The sequence below is a fragment of the Pantherophis guttatus genome, chromosome 6, assembly GCF_059756535.1.
Source record: "Pantherophis guttatus breed Tessera chromosome 6, ASM5975653v1, whole genome shotgun sequence".
Classification (NCBI taxonomy): domain Eukaryota; kingdom Metazoa; phylum Chordata; class Lepidosauria; order Squamata; family Colubridae; genus Pantherophis; species Pantherophis guttatus.
Window position 1 is genome coordinate 67,999,049 of NC_142068.1, and position 25,914 is coordinate 68,024,962.

General features: G+C 36.4%; 1 protein-coding gene across 2 annotated transcripts in view; it reads left to right on the forward strand.

The window, feature by feature from the left end:
- Positions 1-25,914, forward strand: part of BLNK (B cell linker) — a 111,752-nt gene that overhangs the window by 24,629 nt on the left and 61,209 nt on the right. For both annotated transcript variants that reach the window (XM_034430472.3, XM_087871708.1), the window contains exon 3: positions 14,936-14,982. In XM_034430472.3, the coding sequence (XP_034286363.1) occupies positions 14,936-14,982 (47 nt within the window). The remainder of the gene's footprint in view (positions 1-14,935; positions 14,983-25,914) is intronic.

The window sequence follows — 25,914 nt, forward strand, 5'->3', positions numbered from 1 at the left end:
ACATCAATTAAGCTGCTCCAGTAAACACACTAAGGCAGATGTGTCACAGCGTCATGTGACGTATCGTGACTTTTTTCCCCTTCACTAAACTAGGTGTGTGTGGCCAGTGCGTGACGCATCCAGCCCGTGGGCTGCGGGTTTGAAAGCCCTGCATTAAGGAGTAAGCCATACTAAACTTGGTATTATTTACTGTATGTCTGAGTAGATATGTTTAGAATTGCAGTGCCAATCATTTTAACTCTCTCTCTTTTACCATTAAAATATCTGTGCATTCATTTGAGCTAAAATCAAAAGCCATTAAACTCAATGCTTTTATTTATTTACTTATTAAATTGATATGCCTTCCAACTCTTTCATTCTTTAACAGAGATACTGCTGAATCATTTATTTATTTATTTATTTATTTATTAGATTTATATGCCGCCCTTCTCCGGAGCCTCAGGGCAGCTTATAATGCTTTTAAGCAATAGCCTTCATACTTTTGTATATACCTGCTTAGTAGGGCTTTTGGGGGCCCCTAAGCGGTGTTCTTTTTTATACAAAGTCAGCTAATTGCCCCCACAAACCGGGTCCTCATTTTACCTACCTCGGAAGGATGGAAGGCTGAGTCAACCTTGAGCCTGGTGAAAATTGAACTTGCAGTAATTGCAGGAGCTGGCAACTAAATACTACTTTAACAGTAGTTAGTCCAATGCACCACCAGGCTCCATCATATTTACCATTTGTTTCCTGGCAATTTAGATGACACAAGATTTTTTTAAAAAAAAACTTTGTGTACAGTAGAACCATGTGCTCTGAAAATGGAACCCTGGAATCTTGCTGTAGAAGCAATGATAGCCAGCAACATCTGGGGAAAACTTGTCTAAAAATTGTCTGAAATGACATAGAGTTTCCTGTCTGAGCAGCAGGTTGGAGTAGAAGATTTCCAATTTCCAAGTCTGTTATTCTGCTAAAAACAAAAATGATAGTAAATATAACAGTTAAATTAGATTATCCTTTTGCTATGGAGAAGAAATGTTTAAATTAAAGGAACTGCATTAAGCTCAGGGAAAATTACAGCTATATTTATTTCATTATTTATCTATTTATAAAATTTATAGGACACCCATTTTACCTCACAATAACACTGGGCTTTAAATAACAGCCAGAACTTTTGTTTGAGGGGCAATTGGGGAATGGGGGTAATTGCCATGGACAAAAATAGGGTTTACAATTGGATGATCTTGGCTTGATACTTTATGCTCGGGGGAGAGGTGGGGGGAAATCTTGTCAATTAAAATATAATCCCAAAAGTGTTTTTTTATCACTGGGATTATTTGCACATTTCTTATTGAACAAATGATATCAATGAGGAGATATTAATATGGGATTCAGTATTAAGAAAGGGGAATTTCAGAGGCTTTGAAAGCCTAGTGGTTAAAGTATTGGACTAGAACGCAGAAGATGCGGGTTCAATTCTTAACAGATGAATCTTACTAGATAACCAACTATAGGTAGTCCTTGATTTAAGACTACAATTGAGCTCAAAATTTCTGTTGCTAAGTGAGACATTTGTTAAGTGAATTTTGCTCCATTTTACATCCTTGTCACATTTCTTAAGTGAATCACTGCAGTTGTTAAAAGTTAGTAACACAGTCGTTAATTGAATCGGGCTTCTCCATTGACTTTGCTTGTCCGAAGGTCACAAAAGGTGATCCCACAACCCTAGAACACTGCAGCCATCATAAATATGAATCAGTTGCCAAGGGTCTGAATTTTGATCAGATGATCATGGGGATGTTCCAATGGTTCATTAAGTGTGAAAAATGGTCATCAGTCACTGTTTTCAATGCCGTTATAACTTTGAATGGTCATTAAGCAAACTATTGTAATTTGAGGACTACTTGTATCACGAAGTTTAACTTAAATCATAGATTACTGTTGTGGGAGAAAAATGGAGTTGGGAAGACTCCAAATATCACCTTGAACTCCTTGAAGCAAGCATACTTACCAAATAGATAAATAGGACCTGTTTGACTTTCTTGATCCATTGTATTAATGTAGACTGAGATTCTGTGGTTTTATACTGCTCTTTTGTGTGGAATATCATTTTAGTGAGCCATTTATCACACTAATTTCCTTCTTATTTTTATACAAATGCAGAAGAATAAAGGGAAACAGCTGCTTGGGCCAGCAAGGGAGCATTTCTGCACAGTTCCCAGGCCCTTGGCTAGAAGATCATTTGAATTAAAACATAGAGATGTGCTGGCTCTTTCTGCCTCAGCTCTTCAGTTTGTTCACATGTTTGTTAATGATGTCCAAGGAAAGGTCAGCATAAGATGACAGGACTTCCAGATGTAAACAAGGGAGTGACTTGGCTCAAATTTGCCCTTCACTCCCAGTGTGGGAAATTAAACTTTGCTTTGAAAAGCTCACCTCAATTTGATTGCTAAGGGAGTGCATGAGAGGAAGAGTTTATGTACAGTACCTGGAAAAGTGACAAGTATGTGACTGAAGAAGGTTATTGATGGAAGTTCTAGTGTGAAAACAGAGCCTGAAGAAAAATTATTGCATAGTTGGGAAAGTCCCCCCACATGATCTGGAGCCATGTCTGGTAATGTCCTAAAGAGCAATGAAGGACAGATGCTAAACCTTTCTTTGAAAATGTAGTAACTTCTGGGTAATCTATCTCTTCCACCACCTCCTGCTCCACAACCGCCGCCTCCTCTTCCTCTTCTTCTTCTCCTTTTTTTTTTAGTAAAGTTTTTTTTATTTTTTAAACACACAAACAAACATACAATGCATCTTTTCTGAACAGAATATTGGCCCGGTTTTAAATTTATACAGATTTTTGTTCATCTTTAACACAATTTTCTATATAATTTTTCTCATATCCTTTATTCGCTCTAATTCTAAGAAACCAATATTACCCTTCGTCTTAACTTCTCATCCTAATATAGTTCATTTTTTCTTTTCCCTCCTTAAAATTTGAACCCCTAAATTTGACTTCACATAATACAATACAATCCCCAATTATTACCTTAAATTCTCTTATTCCAATCACCAATGATTCTTTTATCAACTATTCCAAATAATACATTTCAACAATTAAACATATTCAATAAAAAATCAACTTTTCTCCTTCTTCTCCTCCTCCTCCTCCTCCTCCTCCTCCTCTCCACCAGTCATGTAGAACAAAATTGAAAAAACAGTTCCAGGGGTTCCAGGAAGGGAGGAGAGGCACCCACCACCACTCAAAAGAGGCAAGCATATCACATTTCAGGGTAGAAGCAGGTTTGAACATTAAGTTCCGTAGTTATCATCTCTGTACCAATCTTCATCCTTCTAGCTGTAAAGTGGGAATAATCACTATTTGTTAAAACCAGGCAAAGCGAATAAAAGTTGTACATCACTTTTATATAATGTGTTAGTGTATCTGTTTCATTCTAAAGAAGATATGAGCTGAATATTGCCAACACTTCTATTTTGCCATGAACAGCTGCTTTTTCAGCCATTTCCTGTTGAGTGTACCACAAAGATCTCTGGTTGTACAGATGCAAATATATATACACTTTTTGATCTTTTAATTTACTACTGCCCGGTTTCTACCAGATGCAATCCAGTAAGTGAATGCAAATATAAGATTCACTATGTAAATGTTCCGGTTTTAGACTATTCTAGGTCGGATTGGATAATATAATTTTACAATTCTTCTCCCCCCCCATTGCATTACCTTTGTAAAAAAAAATCTTCTTAGAGTTTATTTTATATTTCCATTTTGTAGGGTTCCTTTTTCTCTCTTTTTCATTAAGGAATCAAAATAAATGTCTGCCTTTTTTGTATAGAAATTACAAATATTTCTTATATAATATTACATAATAATACCTCACTGTGATAAAATAACTTGCACGTATTGTTTTTTTAATGAAAAACAAAGGCCTGATACATCCATTTATCTTAATTTGAAGATGTTGAAACCTGAGGCATTCTAGCTGCCAATTTTTTTGTTAATTCCTCTCTGAATAATATTGTCCATTTATATCTACTTTATTACATTTATCCACTTTTCTTTCTGACAAAGGTGAAACTGGTTTGCTGACCTCAAAAGTTTTATCTTTTAACACAGTTATTAACTTTGGCTAGTGAGACAGGATCCATATAAATTTAATAAATAAATAAAAATAAATATGTCACATTGCAACTCTGTTTGCACTAAGATGTATTTAAAAAAAGATAGAGTGACAATTCACAATTCTAACTCACAATGTTCTAGTAAAATCAAGTAATTTAGGCTGAAGACCACAAAAGAAAGCACATAGGAAATTAGTTAAGTGCCATCAAGACATGTCTATGGAGATTCTCAGTCTTCCAGGTCGTGATTGTCTCAAAGATACAAAGAAATTGTCCAATTGTCTCTTGAAACAGCACCTTTGCCATCAAGACAGCCCCATCCACCCTTTCTCTACCACTGCGTGACTGAAACCCCACTATCTGAACCTGATACCAACTATCATCCACAGTTCTATAGAACCTCCAAGGACATTCAGTTTTCCTTGAACCCTTAATCCAAGTAATATAATGATTTTCATATCTTCTACTTCTCTTCATCAGTAGCTAGGGGACAGTCTACCCTGGATGCAGGCAATAAGAGGATGTTACTGAAAACCACAAGCCCTATTATCTTATTCAGGTTTGTGATATTGCTTCTTTCCTAGGATTCATCACCTTTTTACTTCTTCAGTGGACTGATCATCTTTATTTCTCCCCTAAACAAAAAACAAAAAACCCACCAAATGTTGCCAATTTTTGGCATTAATTGTAAGTTCACTCAACAAGATTAGTATTATCTTTATGAACTTTATGATCTATTATTTTTTTTAATATCTAACATTAACTCCAATGTTTTCTTTTCCATTTTTACTTTTGGAAGGAGCTCCTGTAAGCTAACAAAGGCGTATTGTTTGCATTTCTCAAGTTGTGTTTCAGCTTCTCCTTTTGACTTCAGCTTAAATCATGTCATCCTTGTAAGATATATGCCCTAATAAGACATTAACCAGGTATGAGAACAATATGTATCTTCATCTTGCTTCTATTTCTATTCTGAATCGTTCAATTTCCCAAACTTATTTATCTGTTTTGTTTTGTTTTCTGTCTTTTTTTAAAAAAAAAAATCTGCCTTTATTTGGCATTTCTCTTTCCATATATGGTTGCAAGATATTGAGCAAAACTTAGATATTAGCAGAGGGCTTCACAAACTTGTTCCTTCATTATCCAAAACTGCTCACTGAAAAGTCCTTTTTACCCAATGTAGGTAAAACACTTTAAGTCAGTTTAAATGTTCCTGTTGTGACTGGCTAATGGATTCCTGTGTCATTACCCAAAGGGGAAAAAAAAAACTACTTTTACTCAATTTGGGGTAATTTACGCAAGTTTGAGAAGAACTGTATTAGTGAAACTATTTGGTAAGATGCCCATTCTCTTGTATCTTTCTCCTTCATTGTGGATATGGTATATAAAGCTAGTTTGCTTTTATAAGAAGTAAACATGATGAGATAAACAGCTAACCAACTTCCTGACCCCTCCTGCTGGCATATCAGCAGGATGCATTAGCTCTTCTTAATCCTGAAATGCAACTCACTTTTCCCCAGTGAACAACTCAAAAATAAAATGCCTCAGCACAACCAAGAGGCATTTCCATTCTGAATGCTACCTGTAATTAGACAAAAACTACTGTTTTTTTTTAACCGTGCTACTGAGAACTTACTGAGTAGACATTTAGACTGTGCCAGGCTGACAGCTTGGTAAATAGCAAATGTAGTGCAGTCAGCTTTCTTTCTCCTGAGGGAAATAGTTTATCCTCCAGTTATCACCTCTAAATTTTCAAGCTTTATTTAGGGTTCCATTCTTCCTTAAGCTAGCATGGGGAAAGCATGAATAAATGACTACAATTTCTCTTTCTCTCTGGCGGCTTTTCTGCAGGAAATTTGAAATAAGTAGGAAAATTTCACCAAGTTTTATAGAAATTAGCACAAGAGTTTTTGTGTTAGAGATCTTTTAAGTATCTTTTGAAAGTGTCGATAAATGTTTGATTTCTGTGCTTGGCTGCTATTGATGTCATTTTTATAGTGACACTGCAACCTACAATGAAGTATATCCAGGGTAAATTTCAAGGAGATACATTGGGTGCTTTGGTACAAAGGGAAAGGTTGGTATGAGTGACAATGTCAAATCAAAACAATCTTTATTCAGCCATAGAGCAGCAAATAAAACTCAAATTAATTAAAATAAAAGGGAAAATATATTTACTGTATTCTAAAATATATGAAAAGGATTAGAGTCAATATTATTATTAATATTAAGAGCCACAATGGTGCAGTGGTTAGAGTGCAGTACTGCAGGCTACTTCTGCTGTCTGCCGGCTGCCTGCAATTTGGCAGTTCAAATCTCACCAGGCTCAAGGTTCCATCCTTTCATCCTTCCAAGATGGGTAAAATGAGGACCCAGATTGTTGGGGGCAATATGCTGACTGTGTAAACTGCTTAGAAAGGGCTGGAAAGCACGGTGAAGCAGTATATAAGTCTAAGTGCTATTGCTATTGCTATTATGACATACTGTGCAGATTATAGAAGGGTATTTGACTTTGGTCAAGGAAATAAAACCAATCTGATAATAACATCTTGAAATGAAACAAATCAGAACAAGTGACTAAATAGCTAGATAGAAGATAGATAGAATTCTTTATTGGCCAAGTGTGATTGGACACACAAGGAATTTGTCTTTGGTGCATATGCTCTCAGTATACATAAAAAGAAAATACACATTTGTCAAAAATCATAAGGTACAACACTTAGTGATAGTCATAGAGTACAAATAAGCAATCAAATCATACTAGGAAGACTATGTCTTTTATACTTTATTGGCCAACTGTGATTAGACACACAAGGAATTTGTCTCTGGTGCATAAGCTCTCAGTGTACATACAATAATAGTGATAGATCATTAACATAGTCATTGTAAAAATACATTCATCATAAAACATTAGATACAACACTTAGTGATAGTCATGCAGAGATGGTATTCAGCAGGTTCTGACCAGTTCTGGAGAACCGGTAGCGAAAATTTTCAGTAGTTTGGAGAACTACCACCTCTGACTGGCCCCGCCCCCATCTATTCTCTGCCTCCCGAGTCCCAGCTGATTGGGAGGAAATGGGGATTTTGCAGTAACCTTCTCCTGGAGTGGGGAGGGAATGGAGATTTTGCAGTAACCTTCTCCTGGAGTGGGGAGGGAATGGAGATTTTACAGTATCCTTCCCCTGGAGTGGGATGGGAATGGATATTTTACAGTATCCTCCCCCTGCCATGCCCACCAAGTCATGCCCACAGAACCAGAGGTAAAAAATTTTGAATCCCACCACTGTAGTCATGGATACTAAATAAGCAATCAACATAAATCATACTAGGATACTAAATAAAACAATCTAAATCGTAAGATACAAGCAACAAGTTATAGTCATAAGAAGGTGATAGGTAATAGGGAAAATGAGAATAATGATGGTAATATTGCCTTTCTAGTTAGTTTGACAGTGTTGTGGGAATTAGTTGTTTAGCAGAGTGATGGCATGGGGGAAAAACCTGTCCTTATGTCCAGTTGTTCTGACGTGCAATGCCCTGTAGCGTCGTTTTGAGGGTAGACGTTTTAATGAAGAGATTAGAGATTACTACTAGGAATAAGATTACTGTAACTGATTATTATAATGTAATTACTATTAAGATTAATATTATAAGAATAATAACAATGACTTTGGTGCAGCGGTTAAGGCACCAGATTAGAAACTCAGAGCCCATGAGTTCTAGTCCCACCTGAAGCACAAAGCCCTCTGGGTAAGTGGTCTCCAACCTTTCCGGCTTTGGGGACAAGGCGGGGAGACGGGATGGTTCAGCATGAGCAGTGGGTAAGCGTGATTGTGCACACAGCTCAATTTGCACAAGCGGTGGGCACACACGCCTGCCATTCACACAAATGGAGCTGCGTGCACACACACACACTCATAGCATGGTTCTGAATGGGCCACGGCCCGATAGTGGGCTGTGGCCCAGGGGTTGGGGACCTCTGCTCTGGGTGACCTTGGCCAGTCACTCTCTCACAGTGCTAAGAAGCAGACAAGGGAAAACATCTGAAAAATGTTGCCAAGAAAACTGCAGAGACTTGTCCAGGCTGCCTCCAGGAATTGGACACGATTGAACAGAAGAAAAATAAACAGGAAAAAGCAAAGAGATGAAATACAAGAGATTAACTCATTCATAGAAAAGAAGCAAAATTCTTAAAACAGGCACTATAAGGCAACCATGAAAAAAATCTTAATGTGTGAAGCAATGGTGCATTGCTCCCGGTTCGGTCCGATTCTATAGAACCGGTAGTAAAATCGGCGGGAGGCTCTGCCCACCTGCCATGGATGATCTGTGCATGTGCAAAAGCACGCACACTCCCACTGACGACTGGTAGTAAAAGTAAGTGGAACCTACCCCTGGTGTGAAGGTGGGGAATAGGAAGTATTAAGGTTAAGCCAATGGTCTAACCATCTCAAGGGCTCTTCTGTCTCAAGTTCACACAATCCTCTGATCATAAGGTTCCCTCTGAGTGGAAGGCAGATCTGTCAGTCACTGAGCACAGTCCTCCTCCTCTCTGTCTTTCTAACTAGATTCTAGATATTAGAAAGCACCATCAATAACATAGTAAAACTTTGAATTAACAAACCCCTTATTTAGCAGACTTCAAATGCAAGAAAGAATATTTTTGTCAGGATAACGAATACATCAGTTGCATCTAAAATATTTCAGATGAGGGAATTAGGCGCTGATTTAATTTAGTTTAATTTAGTGTGTGATAATTTATATTAAACCAGGAAATTATGAGTTCTAGTCCTGCTTTAGAGATGAAAGCCAGCTGGGTGACTTTGTGCCAGTTGCTCTATCTCAGCCTAAACCACCTCACAGGGTTGTTGTTAAGGGAAAAACAGGAGAAGGAAGGAATATTGTGCATATTCGCCACCTTCAGTTATTTGTAAAGTAATAAAGACAGAATAGAAATCTAATAAATAATAAATGTTTTTTTTTTTACTGTAGTTTTAAAAATATTCATGTTTTTGTTTTGGGAGCAGGGGATTCTTTCATTGCCTCTGAGTTTCTGAACCACATATAAGAAATGGAATCTCACAGAAAATGCCAAAGCAAATTAGACATATACATGATCACCTTCAACTATCACCTTTAAAAACACCTCAAGTTGATCAATGTATTTGAGTTCACAGACAGTGAATTAAATAATAGTAACTAATGTTTGCTCCTTTATATAATTACAGCTAAACAATTATTTGATTTCTTTTTCACACACACACATACATAACCATACATCACTTTTCTGTTCAAAATACTTGTGCTCTGATTTGAATGGAATCCAGATCAAATTTTTTGAGGAATTGCTGTTTTTATTAAGGCCACTAGATGTCAGAATTTTATTAGTTCTTTCTTCGGCCCAGATTATCTCCCTCTGGCAAGCCTTGCAATTGTTCATTTTATTTTCACTGCTCACATTTATGCATATACATATCCAAGTGTGTCTATGGATATGGGAATTCTGCAATGGATTTATTGCTTCTCCTCTTCCTCCTTCTCCTCCCTTTCCTTTTTCTTCAACAAGATTTTTCATATATCCCTATTTGTGGGGTGCGCTTATGTAGCATATACTGCATATAGGATTTATAAGTGAATTATATTCGCACTTTTTATTTCTGTACCCAAGTGCTCTTCTCCCTACTATAGGAACTTGGAAATTTTCTTTCTCCCAGTTCCAAGAAACAACGTGAGGTCTCTCTTCTCCTATCACCAAGTGAACTTCAGCACACATAGAAACTTCCTCTTTCTGTGCAAATGAGATATAATGTACCCATTCCTTACAAAGTGGCCAAAATATGTGTCATGGTTTTTTTTTTTTTCATTTGAAAAAAACAGGAAATTTCCAACTCATAGTCTTTGGGATTTTTAACCTGGTGCCTTAACCACTAGACCAAACTGGGTCTCCTTTAATTAAATAATTAAATAATAATTATTAAATAATATAAATATACTTTACAAAATCTTTAAATGGTTTTGAATAAAGGCACAAACTCTAGAATTAGCTTATGCACTACTGCATATTTTCTAAACCCTTTTCAGTTATGATGGTCCAATATGTTATTAGTTCCATATTTCCTCTGCTTTTTGTTTCTGGCAATATCATATGCTGAAAAATAGCTCCAGGCCTTTCAGTTGATTGCAACCAAAGGCACAGAAAAGAGATAATATAAGTATTACTTTACTGTCAGGGCTGTCCAAACTAATTGCTAAACTTTATAGAAGCACCTGCTGGATTGCAAGTACTAAAATATTTGTTTTTAAATTTATATGTACAAATTTTTGTACATATAAATGTACAAACAAAATTGTACATTTATATGTACATATATATTTATATATATATATATATAGTGTGTGTGTATGTATATATATATATATATATATATATATATATATATATATATATATAGTATGTGTGTGTGTGTATATACACACATACATACATATACTAGTACGATTTGATAGCTTATTAGTAACCTTGACTATCACTAAGTGTTGTATCTTTTTATTCTTGATAAATGTATTTTAATCTCCTTATGTACACTGAGAGCATATACACCTAAGACAAATTCCTTATGTGTCCAATCACACTTGGCCAATAAAGAATTCTATTCCATTCTATAAAAAAAAAAAAGATATCTCTGAGGATTTTGTAGATTGTAGATTACAAACTAAACCCCAGTACACAATTAAATGTTATGTTATCAAACAATGGATATCATTTGTAAATTTATGAAATCTTCAATATAGTCCCTTGACCAAATAAAGGCTTTTGCATGCTTACTAAGGTATTTTTGCTTTAGGAAATGATACTTTAATAGATATTAAAGAGAAAAGTGTTTATTTTAAGGAAGTTCACAGTCTGTTTCCTTTGAGACAAAAGATCATTTGTTTTTCTTTTATCATTGAGGTATCACCTCATAAGTAGCAGGCCTAGTTATAAGAAAAAGCGAGGGGAAGGGAAGAGTCACTCTTTTAAGGAATGTAAAAAGCTGCCGTCTCTGGCTACAAAAATCTGGGTGACTGCAAAATTGCAGCAAATAGATCCAGAATCTGCCAACATATTGCTGATATTTCGACAGATTTCATAGCCCATAAATGGGTAGCCCTAGGAAGCATTGTTTATGGCCAAGCATTATGTGTATGTTGGGGTGACAGATACTGAAATATACAGTTTATAATAATTCCTTCTCTTTTTACAAATTGTAAGATCCAATAATATGCCCAATCCATAGGGCTATCTGTGAAACCTTAATCAAGTATGGTGAGATAATAATAATAATAATAATAATAATAATAATAATAATAATAATAATAATAATAATAATTTTATTTCTATACCGCCCTTCTCCCAAAGGACTCAGGGCGGTGTACAGCCAATTTAAAAACACAAGACAAAACAGCAGTTAAAAATTAAAATGATTAAATAGATTTGGCTCAATTTAAAACCCCAGAAATTTAAAATACCCCAATTTAAAATTATTATGTTGATAGGCCAGCCTGGCGGAACAACAGGGTCTTCAGTGCGCAGGGAAACACCTGGAGGTCGGAGATCTTACGTATTTCCGGGGGCAGTTCATTCCACAGGGCTGGGGCTCCCACAGAGAAGGCCCTCCCCCTGAATCAAAATTCCCTCTAAAATTATCAATAACGTCTGGAAAAAAAATTGTTTCAGATTTTCAAGTAGCTAACATGTAGGGGAATGAGGGGCAGAACCTGGGGACGGAGTTTAAAAAGGGTTTTGTTTAGAATCTCTAAGTAATCACAAGTGAGCTAAGTCCAAACCAGGGGTGAAATGCTCCCGGTTCGGACCGGATCACCCGATCCGATAGCGATGGCAGTGGGTGGTTCGGAGAACCGGTAGCAAAAATCCCTGCCCCCCCCATGCCCAGCTGAGCCGCGCGATCATCAGAGGCCTTTTTTTTTTACTTTTAAAAGCATTTTTTCTACCACCTCTTCGGCGGAAAAAATGCTTTTAAAAGTAAAAAAAAAAGCCTCTGATGATCACGTGGCTCAGCTGGGATCGTCAGAGGCTTTTAAAAGCATTTTTTCTACAACCTCTTTGGCCAAAGAGGTTGTAGGGGGGGGAAATGCCTTTAAAAGCCTCTGATGATCCCAGCTGAGTTTTCTGATCGTCAGAGGCTTTTAAAAGCATTTTTTTCTGCAATCTCTTAAGGTTGTAGAAAAAATGCTTTTAAAAGTAAAAAAAATGGCCACACCCACATAGTCACATTAACCCCCCACCCATCCATGCCCACAGAACCGGTAGTAACAAATTTTACATTTCACAACTGGTCCAAACCACCATCCCTTGAATTCCGTTGACTTTTATCTAACTCCAAGCAGATACTAATTGTTAGTTGAGAATATTCCTGTGCAGAGGCATAAGTAGCAATAAATTTAATTCACCTGTGGACTACCTCTTTTGCACCTGATAAATAGAGCAATCCTATCATGGAAGGAGAGGAACTCTGAAATAAGAGTCTTTATTTTATTTTTTATTATTTTATTTTTCTATTTTTTATTTTAGAGATATTCCCTTACCTAAGTAGGGAAACAGCATGACCACCGGCAGGCAAAAAGGCAGAGGGAGTAGGAGCAACTTCTGATTTCTTGCCAGCTTCCTCATTGACTTTGCTTGTGGGAAATTGATAGGGAGTGTCAGAAATCACAATCGTGTGACCATGACTGATTACGCAACATCTCTGTGGCCACAACTTTTGAATACAACTGTGAAGACCCCTTAAAACTTCAATTACATGGGATTATTGGGTTCTGGATTTTGTACATATTCTTTAAATTAGTAAATTTGAAGTGCATTGATTCAAAATGTTTTGTACTATAATGCACCATTTGGGCTAACTGAACGTTAGACAAACAAGAGTTTTATAGTACTGTAGATTGTTTAAATCCAGGTTTGGGGATTAATAAAGTTTTACAATCCTACTCATAATAATGAAATAATATGTTGATTCCTCCTTCTGGAAATAAATAGGGCTGCCTCTTCTTTATATAGCTGTTTTGTTCTAAGATTTAAGAAATTCAGAAATGTTTGACTTGATTTTGTAGAATATGACCAGGTGGAGCCCAAAGGTGTGGTCAACTGAGGTCATCAGTTTGGAATCCTTACACAGCCACAAGTGCCCCAGTGAATTCCGTTGACGCTTATCCAGTGGTGAAATCCAAATTTTTTTACTACCGGTTCTGTGGGTGTGGCTTGGTGGGCATGGCTTGGTGGGCATGGCAGGGGAAGGATACTGCAAAATCTCCATTCCCACCCCCCTCCAGGGGAAGGATACTGCAAAATCCCCATTCCCTCCCTACGCTGGGGCCAGCCAGAGGTGGTATTTGCTACTCAAACTACTCAAAATTTCTGCTACCAGTTTTCCAGAACCTGTCAGAACCTGTTGGATTTCACCGCTGCTCTTATCTATCACTAATTTGCCTTGTCCATTAGTAAATCGGATCCTTGTGTAGAGGTAGCATATAATAAACTTTTAGTGCTTTGAACTCAACTCCTGTTCCTGATTACTTGAGGCTGACAGATTTATTTCTGATCTTCATCACATCTGACTTTTGCCATTAAAAGCTTGATGCTCTATTCCCTCCTTCCTTTTCTGTATGAGCATATTTAAAATACAACAAAATATGAAAAACTGCTGCATATTGATATTCACTGTAAGAGAGACCAAAGGTGAAAACCATGACATCAATAACAGAATGATTAGGTTTTGCTTTTATATTTTAAAGTTTGCACTAGAATTTGCTGATTTCCATCTGAGTAATGCATCTCCTAATTATGGCATATAGTGGGTAAAACTGGGTTTCTGTTTTATGATACTGTATAATTAGAGGATTAGTATTAAATATAGATGGTTTTCTGGTGTCTGAAATGCCATATTTTCCCAATTTACAGCAAAATCATAACAAAAAGCAGATATGCTGGAATAGGAAAATAGTCTGCAATTATGCTGAGGCACATTAGTCTCTTATATTTTGTTAGCAACAAGACAGAAATGTTTATTTCATTTTGGAATGCAGTGAAAATGGTCAAGCTACCAAACAGCCAATGTAAATCTTTTCTGTGGTCTTTGGTGAGTTATAGTTGATTCACACATGAAAAATAACACTTGATACTCAAGTCATTAAGCCATTATTCCTTTTTGTTATATTTAATCAATAAAAGCAAAAAAAAAGTTTTAAGTTTTAAAAAAGATCTGATATTTAAGCCCTCAATCAATTGTTTTTTTACCATTGATGTGAAGATTATATTGTATCCTGCTCACAGCCACTCAAGGCAGCTAACATACAGAGAAGGTCAAAAACTGCAAGATGGCCGACACAGTGTTACGATTAAAAATGCGTCCCTTTAGTTTAAACGATGTCGCTGCACATATGAAAAAGAATCACAGTGGAGTAGTGCCGCCTGCAAACACACAAAATGTAACTCCTTTGCTGATCATTTGTGTAACTATTCATTAACCACTGTATTTCTCAAGTAATATTCCTGGGAAGTTTTTGCACTGTACACTTTGTGCCACTTGTCTTCCATGATAATTACTGGGTATTTTAGTAATAAAAAGTTAATAAGTAACCTGGATTTAATTGTCTTGTAATATATCATAAACCTAAGGTGGTATTAAAAGAATATGTCTGCTTAATGCTGTATAGTAAGCATACTACGCTCCGGCTAAAGTTAATGTTGATTTAAGTTAACTCTTCATTTGATTTAGCTTTTTTTTCATCATAAGCACTGTTTTTATTCCTTTTCTCTCTCTTTCAGCATTTATCAGAATACGAGAGACACAGATTCAGTATAATGGACCAGCCGTAAGTTTTTTTTTCACACAAACACTCTCACACAGAGATACTTTGAATGTTGTATAGAAAAAAAATCCTTGATGTGTATCTATTTCTGGGTTTAGTTTGAACTGTGGGGTTTTTTTTTTATATAATATATCCAGAATCATCTTTTCAGATTAATATTCAAAGCACATAATCAAAATGTTCTATTGTGGATCTAGAACATTATGGAAACTCTGGAACATTCCATCTTCTTCGGGACCATTTCAGTCTTGTGGTGGTCTGGAAATAAACCTTCTCTAACAAGAAGTAGTTTGTAGCATTCCAGTCATTGTTTTGGTCCCAAAATGGCTAAGAGCCAGAGCAAACTGGAATTCTCTAGAACCTTCCATTTCCAGGACAGAATCTTTATCTAGACTAGTTCCCATCACAGAGATATCAGTTTAGTTCTGCTGCTGCACAACTTTTTTAAAGAACCCAAATATATATAAACTTTAAGCCTCCTGCATTAAATTTTTAAAACTGCCCACTACATTTGGTTCACTGAGATATTATGGTTGTTTATGAATATTTATAAAGCAAATGCTTCCTTCAATTCAAGTTCATCATTAAGATTTTCTACAACTTCTTTTTTCCCAAAAGGTTTCTTAAAATTCCCAGTATAGTCTTCAGGTAGATTTCCTGGAAATTTTTCCCATTCAAGTACTAACCAGGCCCAGCCTATAGCAAAAGAAAAACATATGTGACAGCATCACAGTCTGATATGAGAATCCATAGTTCATTGCCTACAAATCAGTGCCTTTTTGTGAAACTAAACTACTTTTATAAGCTATGATTTAGCATAAACTCTATATCAGCATATTATTGTTTTCTCTCTAAAGCAAAAGTGTCAAACACATGTCGTCATGTGACGTATCGTGACTTTTTTCCCCTTCGCTAAAGTGTGCGTGGGCATGGCCAGCGCATGACGCATCCAGCCCGTGGGCTGCGAGTTTGACAGTCCTGCTCTAAAGTAAAGAAAAATAAATAAATTGTACCTATAATGTCATATGTGTATACATTTCTACTTTGGATATGAATGCAAATATTTAAAATTTCTCTTTCCTGTCATTATGTTTATGACATCTGGGTACACTTACTTAGATAAGACTGCTTCCATGACAGAAGTGTAATTATTAACCATCTGTATAAGAAAATGTCAGCAGAATCTTAATTTTAAAAATTAAATCTCAGAAGATGGTGATTTCAATAGGACAAAATAGGACTGATATTCTCTAGTCTGACCATCTCCAAAAATGTCTGGATTTTGTGTCAGGATTATGCATCCTAGTAATTAATAGAAGAGAATATCTGTAGCTCACGGTTGAACTGTTGAGTTCTTGATATTCTCTGAGCTTGTTTTTTTTTTCCCCAGACAATTCATTACTTGATTAGGTAACATCATAAGTGCTAGAAGGGAGTGGAATTTACACTCTGTTTACATACAAGGAGCTTGCCCTGTCAGTGTTGGTGGGACTTCCAATTCCCAGTCAAGGAACTACTAACTCAGACAAACAATCAAACAGTAAACAACTAATCAAGGAATCTCCAAATCCAATCCCACCAACACTGAAGGACAAGTATATATAAACATAGAATAAACCCCATTCCCTACTAGCACTGATGATGCTACCCAGTTGAGTAATGAAACACCTGCAAAAAAAATAATCAAGCTCAGAGAGCACCAAGGACCCCTCAGTCTAGTAATTCCAAACAGCACAACCTCTGGCTCAGAACTACAATCCTGCTGCAGCTGGTTGAAAGAAGTTAAATTCAATCTAATACTGCCATTATAGTTCACTCATTCATTCTACTTTGACTGATGACCCCATATCAATTCATTGTGTTTCCCTTTGAACCATGGGGAAATATCTGTGTATTTTATCTGCGCATATTAAATGTCTGTGAATTATATTCTACAATATCTGTGCATTATATCTGACCTAAGTGGTGGCCAGCTGAAGATTCCAATATAGACTAAGATAAGGTATGGAAGGAAGTAAGATTAGGGATCATTTCATTTCCATGAAAGAATTATCTGGAATATATTTAGCAATGGGGAGCAATATAGGGCAACTCTATACTTCTCGATAAAGGTATAGACACCTCACTGCACTAATCTTATTCTCATTGATGGATTTATAGAAATCTCATCAGGCCAAGAGTAACTTCAAAATACTATTCAAAATCCATTGCTCCACATTGACATTGCTTTATAGACTTTTTATTGCACTTTCCTTTCACTTCAAAGAAGCTGCAGCTCTCACTCTTTTTCTTAATCAATGCAAAATGAAAGTTCTTTGTTTAATGAAGCCGAGGCTTCATTAAAACAAATGTGGCTTCCTCTCAAAATTGGCCATTATTGTTACTAATAAAGTGGGCTTTTTTGTATACAGGAATATTTGGGGACTAAAGAATATTTGGGGACTAAGAAAATCCACTCATATGCTGTTTAATAGACATTAGGTTGGAAAATTCCTTCTCCCATTAGTCTGTCAACTCAAATTTACTGTATAGTTAAGCCACCATTTCTGGTACAATTAAGAGCTTGGTGATCAAGAAATGTTCTATTCAGAAAACATCTAAAGTTCTATAGGCCTCAGAACATAACCATGAGTAAGTAAAAAGTACTGGAAAATAACATTTCTTTGTAAACATCTAATTTACAAGGTAAGAGCTGTCTATCTTTGACACAGCAAGTGCCCCATAATTATATCACCTTTTGGAGATGTGTTCTAAATTACAGGCAGAAGCCATTCAATTATCTCGAAGAGTGATGCCAGTTCTTTGCAGCACACAAAGTACTAGAATTTAGACGCATTTGCAATGCTTAGTAGGAACAGCTGAATTGTGTCTGGAATAATTGGAATGAGTGCTAGTGTTTCATATTTCACACCCATATGTTTGAAAGGTTGAAAATACATGAAAACCTCACAAAGTTCCCATTATTTGGATATCCAGATTTGATCAGTCTTATTTCCAATTTGGATTCTATTCCTTTCTTACAGTCTCCTCTATAGAATGTTGCTATCTAATGTCATAAAGCGATGGATATGAATTTGAAGATGTATATATTCTTTCATTTATTTATTTACTTATTAATTTTTTATGGCACCCCTCTCATTGATATAGTGATTCTGAGTGGCTTACAATATAATAAAAGGTAATGCAAGGCAATTAAAATTAGGCAAGCTGAACAGAAAAGCTAAAAACCAAGACAATTTATGAAGATGTAGAAGAATGCTCTTTTTAAAAAAAGTTATTTGCCTGTTGTTTTTAGATATGCACATAGGACATTCAAAACGTTTCCAGTTTGTAATGTTTCCTATTCTGAAAAATACTCTTGTATATTTTTGTCATCGTGATACATTTCATAATGTGCTAAAAAAATGGTTTTGCTTGGGATTTCTGCGTGTTTCTGTGCATGAGTGTTGGGGTCTCTGGAAATTTCTCTTATTATTAAAGCCGCTACTTGCAGAAATAGTAAGTGTAATATTAGTTATAAATACAAGAGTTAAGCAGCAAGGGCAGTTTTCCAGGTGATCTAGCAAAAAAACAAGAGCACTTTGCTGGTTTGTTGTCCTTCAGAAAGACAGTAATAAATTAATAGTGAAAACGTAAAGATAGCATAGTTTAAATTTCTTAAATTGGTAGCACAATATTCAATCATCTTCATTTAGCGACCCCATAATCCCATATTCCCTTGGAGTCTGGGCAACTGAATGAAGTGTTTTAATGACCGGATGCCCTTCCTGTCGCCAATGCAGAGCTTTGTTCAGCAGATAAATTCTCAGTGTGCTCAGAGACAGAAATATCTGCCTCTACCTAGGATTGAACACACAGCCTCCTAATTTTGAGGCAACAGCTCCATCACTCCTATACACAATATTCAGTGCTGACTTCTAACTACAATCCTACCTGTAGAAAAATAAACCAAGAGAATTACTTTTGAACTACATTTCAGCCACTTTTCTATAGTTGAGTAGCAGGTTGTAGTTAGCATGAAATGCTACCCACGTATTTTATCTCAAGAGGGAGAAAAAACAGTTTGGGGCCAAAATGTTCTGAATATTTCAGGGTTTTTTTGTATGGGATAACACATCTCGGTCTTCTAAATGTTTTGAATCTATGTTAAACTACTTTTTTTAAAAAAAACTATGGACATAAATGATAGCACAAATCAGTTTGGTAAGAGGTTTTTGGTTGATATGGTAAGAACTTGTTTAGGATCTCCTTTGACCCTTCCTAATTTGAGTTCAAATATTTCTTTCCTTCTTTCTTTCCTTCCTTCCTTCCTTCCTTCCTTCCTTCCTTCCTTCCTTCCTTCCTTCTTTCCCTCCCTCCTGACTTTCCATGTTTCTTTTAGTTATTTTTCTGTCTGTCTTCCTTCCTTCCCTTCTTTCTTTCTTTTTCCTTCTTTCTGTCTGTGCGTCTGTCTGTCTGTCTGCCTTTCTGTCTGTCTGGAAATAATTATGATGCATAGGCCATTGTATAATTTTTTTTCTTTTGCTGTGCTGAAGTTTCCCATTGCCACAGAGATTCCTGTGACAAAAATATTTGAAACTGGATTTTTCTCCTCTCTGATAGATTGCAAAATTGATACTTTCTACACTGAGGCCGTTTCAAATTTAGAAATGAGATAAGAGTTAGGAAGGGGAGTAAGATGTAGTGGATTCATTGCCTTCTGAAGAAGTTTCTGGAGGTAGCGAAATGATTCTGAAGCTATTCCTGTGCACTGGTATTCAGTTTTGACTAGATCATTTGCCTATATTCCAGCTCACCAGAGAAAATATCTAGACCTCTAAATAAAGCCAGGATTATTTATAAGAGAGTTTCCGAACCTGATTTTAATCTATTTAAACTGATTTGTCTTCTTAGTATTCTGTTCAAAATGTTCTTAAGCTAAGATAAAATGCATTCTGTGAGAGTTTTTATATGGTCTTACCAAAATCGGCCAGAAGAAAAAAACTGTCTAGAGAAAGGAATATAAGAATCTGAATGATGTTTCATTATAATATCATGAAGAGTCATTTTGGTGAGATGACCAATTACAGGTAGCCCTTGACTTACAACAGTTCATTTAGTGACTGTTCAAAGTTACAATGGCACTGAAAAAAGTGACTTATGGCCATTTTAGACACTTACAACTATTATAGCATCCTCGTGGTCACATGATCAAAATCCAGATACTTGGCAACTGACTCATATTTATGGGGACATATGATATAACTTTCTGACAAACAAAGTCAATAGGGAAACCAAATTCACTTAACAACCGTGTTACTAATTTAACCACTGCAGTGATTCACTTAAGAAACTGTGGCAAGAAAGGTCGTAAAATGGGGCAAACCCATTTAAGGAAAGTTTCACTTAGCAACAGAAATTTTGGGCTCAATTGTGGTCGTAATTCAAGGACTTATATAAATTGTATAAATAGCAATAGCAATTGCACTTAGACTTATGTACCACTTCATAATGCTTTACAGCCCTCTCTAAGCAGTTTACAGAGTCAGCATGTTGCCCCCAACGATCTGGATCCTCATTTTACCAACCTTGGAAGGATGGAAGGCTGAGTCAACCTTGAGCCGCTCAGAATCAAACTCCTGGAGTGAGCAGTGAGTTAGCTGGCAGTACTGCAATTTAACCACTTCAACATCACAGCCCAGCAAATAAATAACATAAATAAATAAATACCGTGTTTCCCTGAAAATAAGACCTTGTCTTATCTTTTTTGAAACTTTAAATAAGAGCTTGGCCTTATTGCCATGCGCTCAAAAGCCCGATTGGGCTTATTATCAGGGGATGTCTTATTTTGGGGAAAACAGGGTAACAGTTGCATTTGATGTGCTATCATTGCTGGAATTTTTTTTTAATGGCTTCTTAGATTCTTTGCCATAAATTTTACCCATCCAAATTTTGGAGATTTATCCAGATTGTTGAGAAATGCAGACAGTGACCAAGAATGCTGTTTTAACACAAATGCTCTATTTCAGCATCCTAAACTTCTAATTATTTTAATTGTGCTATTTTCTGAAATGCATATCAAGCTGAAAAGAAATATTTGTTAACTTCACTGTGATATCATTACTAGAATAGCAATCTTTATTATGGTCTTAAGACCAGTCTTTCTACATACAATAAAATACAGGTATCAATATCTGAAATTCTGTATTATAATAACAATATTCTAATAATAATTATAATATATAATAATTATAATAATATTGTTATTATTAACCAAGATAAACCCTTTATCAAGTTTGGACTTATTATTATTTTTATGGTATGTTGTTATCTTCACTATATTGGTTGGTTTCACATATCACATTATGCCATGATTTTTAGATTGGTTTAACCAGGGGTGTCAAACTTGTGTCGTCACGTGATGTATTGGGACTTTCACTAAACCGGGCGGGGGCAGAGCCAGCACATGACGTATCCAGCCCGCGGGCCATGAGTTTGACACTCCTGGTTTAAACCAATGTTTCTCAAACTTGTCAACTTCAAGATGTGCGGACTTCAACTCCCAGAATTCTCCAGTTGATTGTGGAATTTGGGGAGTTGAAGTCCATGCATCTTAAAATTGACAAGTTTGACAAGCACTAAGAAGTCAATACAATTCATACATATTAAGTCTGCACTAAGCAAATATACTGTATATAACAAATTGGATCCATTTGTTAACCAAGCCATTGATTCTAGTAATAATTTGTTAAATTTGTATGCCAGCGGCTTTGTTTGTAAGGCAACTGAAAGTCCTGAACTGAATATATTATGTTAATAAATAATGTTTGCTTTCAATCCTACTAAGGCCAAACAGAATTTCAAATACTGGTAATGTATTTTATTTTCATATATAAAGGCTGGTCTAAGACCATAATCAATATCCTGCCACGCAATACAGGTACTGATTTTATGTCCAGCATTTGTCAGAAATCTTTTTGAGCAAAGCTGAACATTTTTCACGTACAGCATTTCCTCTAGAGGTGGGCAGTAGAGAAGGGGTATAAAAGTTTTGAGCATATTATGTGAGGGTTTCGTCATTTTAAATTAAAATAATCCAAAAACTGGATTATGGTATCAAGTTACGTTGCATCTTCTTCTTTTTTTTGAAAACTGAGTTTTAAGTCAAAGGTCCAGAACTTTTTAAAGTTGAAACATTTTTGTAATTAGTCATCTCTATAAACCCACTTTCTGCGAATTATGATAAATTTGGGCGGGGGCTGATTTCTGATCACCTTGTGAAGACAAGGGTGATCTTGAGAGTGAAATCATCAACATCTTATGGAAAAGCTGCTAGCTTCTGTCCTAATCACTGTGGTACATCACATTGTTCATTTTCAGTGACATCCATTGCTCTATTAGACCCCAGAATATTTAAAGAAATTCTTTTATATCTTTCATCCTGGAGGGGATGAAGAGTATCTACTTAGGAAAGAAACCATGAAGTTCTGATTCAAAATGTAATAAAAACATACAATAAGCCCATATTTTCTCAGTCACTAAAAGAAAAAAAAATGTTGTTTTTTTAAAAGAAAATTAAAACTGCAAAGCATTCTGATTCTGGAGGTAGAGAAATACTCCATAAAATATTCTAAGATCTTTTACAAACCAATCTTGTAAATATTTAGTTATAAGTAATCAAGATTGCTTCTTATATTAGGCAGAGGGAGGGGGGGCACTTCAGGAAGCAGCTGCTGAGCAGCTGAAAATAATAACAAGGTGGTTTTTTTAAAGGCAGAGATCTTTGGGTCTTGCTATTCGCCTCACTGTTGTATTCATGAATAGCACAGGCTGAAGAGCACTCCAACTCCAATGAAGATGTAAATGGTCAGTTCCAGGGATAGGACTGGTGCATTGTCATAATAGAGCAGGGGTGTCAAACTTGATTTCATTGAGGGCCACATCAGGTTTGTGTTTGACCTCGGGGGGCTGGGGTGGGCATGGCCAGGGTGGGCGTAGCCAGCTTGACGTGACTCGTGATGGGGGCCCCTGTGGAGGCCCAAGTGCTCTGCCAGTGAAAACAGGCCCAAGACTCTGTTTTCGGCCGCAATGGCCTCCTGCAGCCCTCTGCCAGCGAAAATGGAGCGGGGGGGGCATGTGCAACTCCCCCAGGCTCCGTTTTCACTGGCAGAGGGCTGCAGGATGCCATTGCGGCCAAAAACAGAGTCAGGGAGGCCATTCCAAGTTCTCTTTTTTCTGGCAGAAGCACCACGGGCCGGTCCTTCACTGTTTCCAGGGTGACCCTGCGGGCCAGATCTAAGCACTCTGAGAGCCAGAGTTTGACACCCCTGTAATAGAACGTACATAAATAACTTAAATGCTGAACGTGAAAGTGATCAGATGTGAAACTCTGGATCAGACTGTTTAGCTGATCTCTATTCTTCATGTCATCTGATGCATCTGCCCAATGCCTGCGCTTATAGATATTTTTAATTCCTTGTGCAGTAGCCTCAATATGTATGCTGAGCTGCATTAACATAGCAACAAGAGAGAGAAATCGATTGCCTTGAGGCAATGACAGTTTCAAACCAAAGAAACTCGCATTCTTCAAAAGGGACATTCCTGTTTCAAGTCATGCAATAGAAGAATATATTTGCCTCTTGGATTAGTTAATATAAGTAAATATACTTAGCCTTGCCCAACATGGTAACTCGAGAGAAAACACTCAAAATTATACACGTAATGTTTGCATTGTAAAATGCTGCACCTGGGTCTCAAAAGTGAGAAGAAATTTGTCTCCCACTCAAGCGTGAAAAGCTGTACATTTATAATCTCAAATGCTGTAGCTGTATCTGTTCCGACACATGGACAGGAAACAGTAAACAGATGCTTCAACTATTCTATAGATTTATCACTTTCACGTTCAGCATTCAAGTTATTTATGTATGTTCTATTATGACAATGCACCAGTCCTATCCCTGGAACAAGTAACCAAACTTTTCCTCCACTTGCTCCCTATCATGCAAGTTATGTTACAAGACCCTTACCTTTTGCAACAGAAGTGAGATGAGAAAAGCTCGTCCTCTGCTTTTCTTTCTCCGGTTCTACCTCTCAGTGCCAAACAACAGAGCGAAGACAAAATATACATCATTCAGGCCACCAGAAAGGCCTACCCTGTAATTGTCTTAGAATTAAATGGTTCTGCATCATAGCAACAGTTAGCAATATGGAGTAGGAAGTGACAAGAACAATGGTATAAATAAACTTATCTTGCAATAGCAGATAAGAAGTACCAGAAATGGGCGGATGATTACAGAGAAGTGAACGATCATCTGAGTGAAGTTCTACAATTTTACAAGAATGACTTCATTATTCATTGATCAAAAAAAAAAAAATCCTGTAAGCAAACAAGCAATTAAAAAGGGGAAACATGGCTGTAATAACACCAAACAAAGAATGGACTTCCCACTCAACATCCAACTGCTTCTTCAATATGGAGATGTAATTAGTTATGCTAATTCTAACTGACTCCAACCCACTTAATATCTTGTCTAGTCAGATCCTAAATTGTCCAGACATGAGTAGGCATCTACAGGTGTTGAAATATATTTTGAAAGCTAACATTTCTTCACCATTCGCCTTCCTTCGTGACCTGTGCCTTCATAATTTACACTTGGGAATCGACAGGAAAACGCACATCAGCTACCACAGAAGGTCTGATTATCAATTTAATTCTGGACCATTCTGAGAATTCACCATGATAAAATGCATTTATTTATTAATTATTCCTTTGTTTCTGTGCAGCTAGCAGACAGATTAACCCCTTCCAGGAGTATTGGAAGATTAACCCCTTTCAAGAGTATTGCAATAGAAATAAAATATGGCAGAATAACCTTTTTTACATGCAGACAACCTTGAATCAAGAGCCTTGGTGGCGCAGCAGACTAAAGTGCTTTTAAATAGCACCAGCTGCCTGCAATTACTGCAAGTTCAAATCTCACCAGGCTCAAGGTTGACTCAGCCTTCCATCCTTTCGAGGTAGGTAAAATGAGGATCCGGATTGTGGGGGCAATAAACTGACTTTGTATAAAAAAGAACACCACTTAGGGGGGGCCGAAAGCCCTACTAAGCAGGTATATACAAAAAAGTATGAAGGCTATTGCTTAACACATTGTAAGCCGCCCTGAGTCTCCGGAGAAGGGCGGCATATAAATCGAACCAATAAATAAATAAATAAATAAATAAATAAATAAATAAATAAATAAATAAATAAATAAATAAATAAATAAACAAACAAACAAACAAGTAAGTAAGTAAGTAAATAAATTCTATACAGAACTGAAGGCTGAATTATCTGCCAGCTGATTTTATAACTTATATTCACAAATCAGTCAACAGACCTTGTAAGCCTTTTACAAAAGTAATTTAGAATGACATAATGTAAAAGGTTTAGATATCTATTCTACTTTGCATGATCTCTGTGACACAAGCATAACAGAAATGACTTTAAAATGTTACCCTAATTCTGATCTGGGTTAAATAAGAACAACTCTCAAGAACTACTTGTAGTCCAGCTGCGACCATCCTTTTGATCTAGAACAACTTTCCTCAACCAAATATCTTCCAGATGCATTTCATTCAGCCCCAGTCAAAATACCATAAATGTTTAGAACTGGTTGGGAGTTATTGAATGTGGGGTCCTAGCATATTGGAGGATGCCAGATTGAGGCAGGCCGATTACCCCAACATCATCTGACCTACTTTCATATCAGATAGCAAGGCAACAATAAAAGCTACCTTTGGTATCAAGAAACAGATAATAGTAAAACAAAACCAACCCAAAAGCAGAAGTTGTGCCTTCATTTGGAGGTTTTGTTCTCAGGGGAAATTAACTGTTATTTTAACAGTTGCTAAGTGAATCATGAAGATGGAAAGACAGGACATGTGAAGGTACTGTTTTCATCTGTGCTTCTTAAT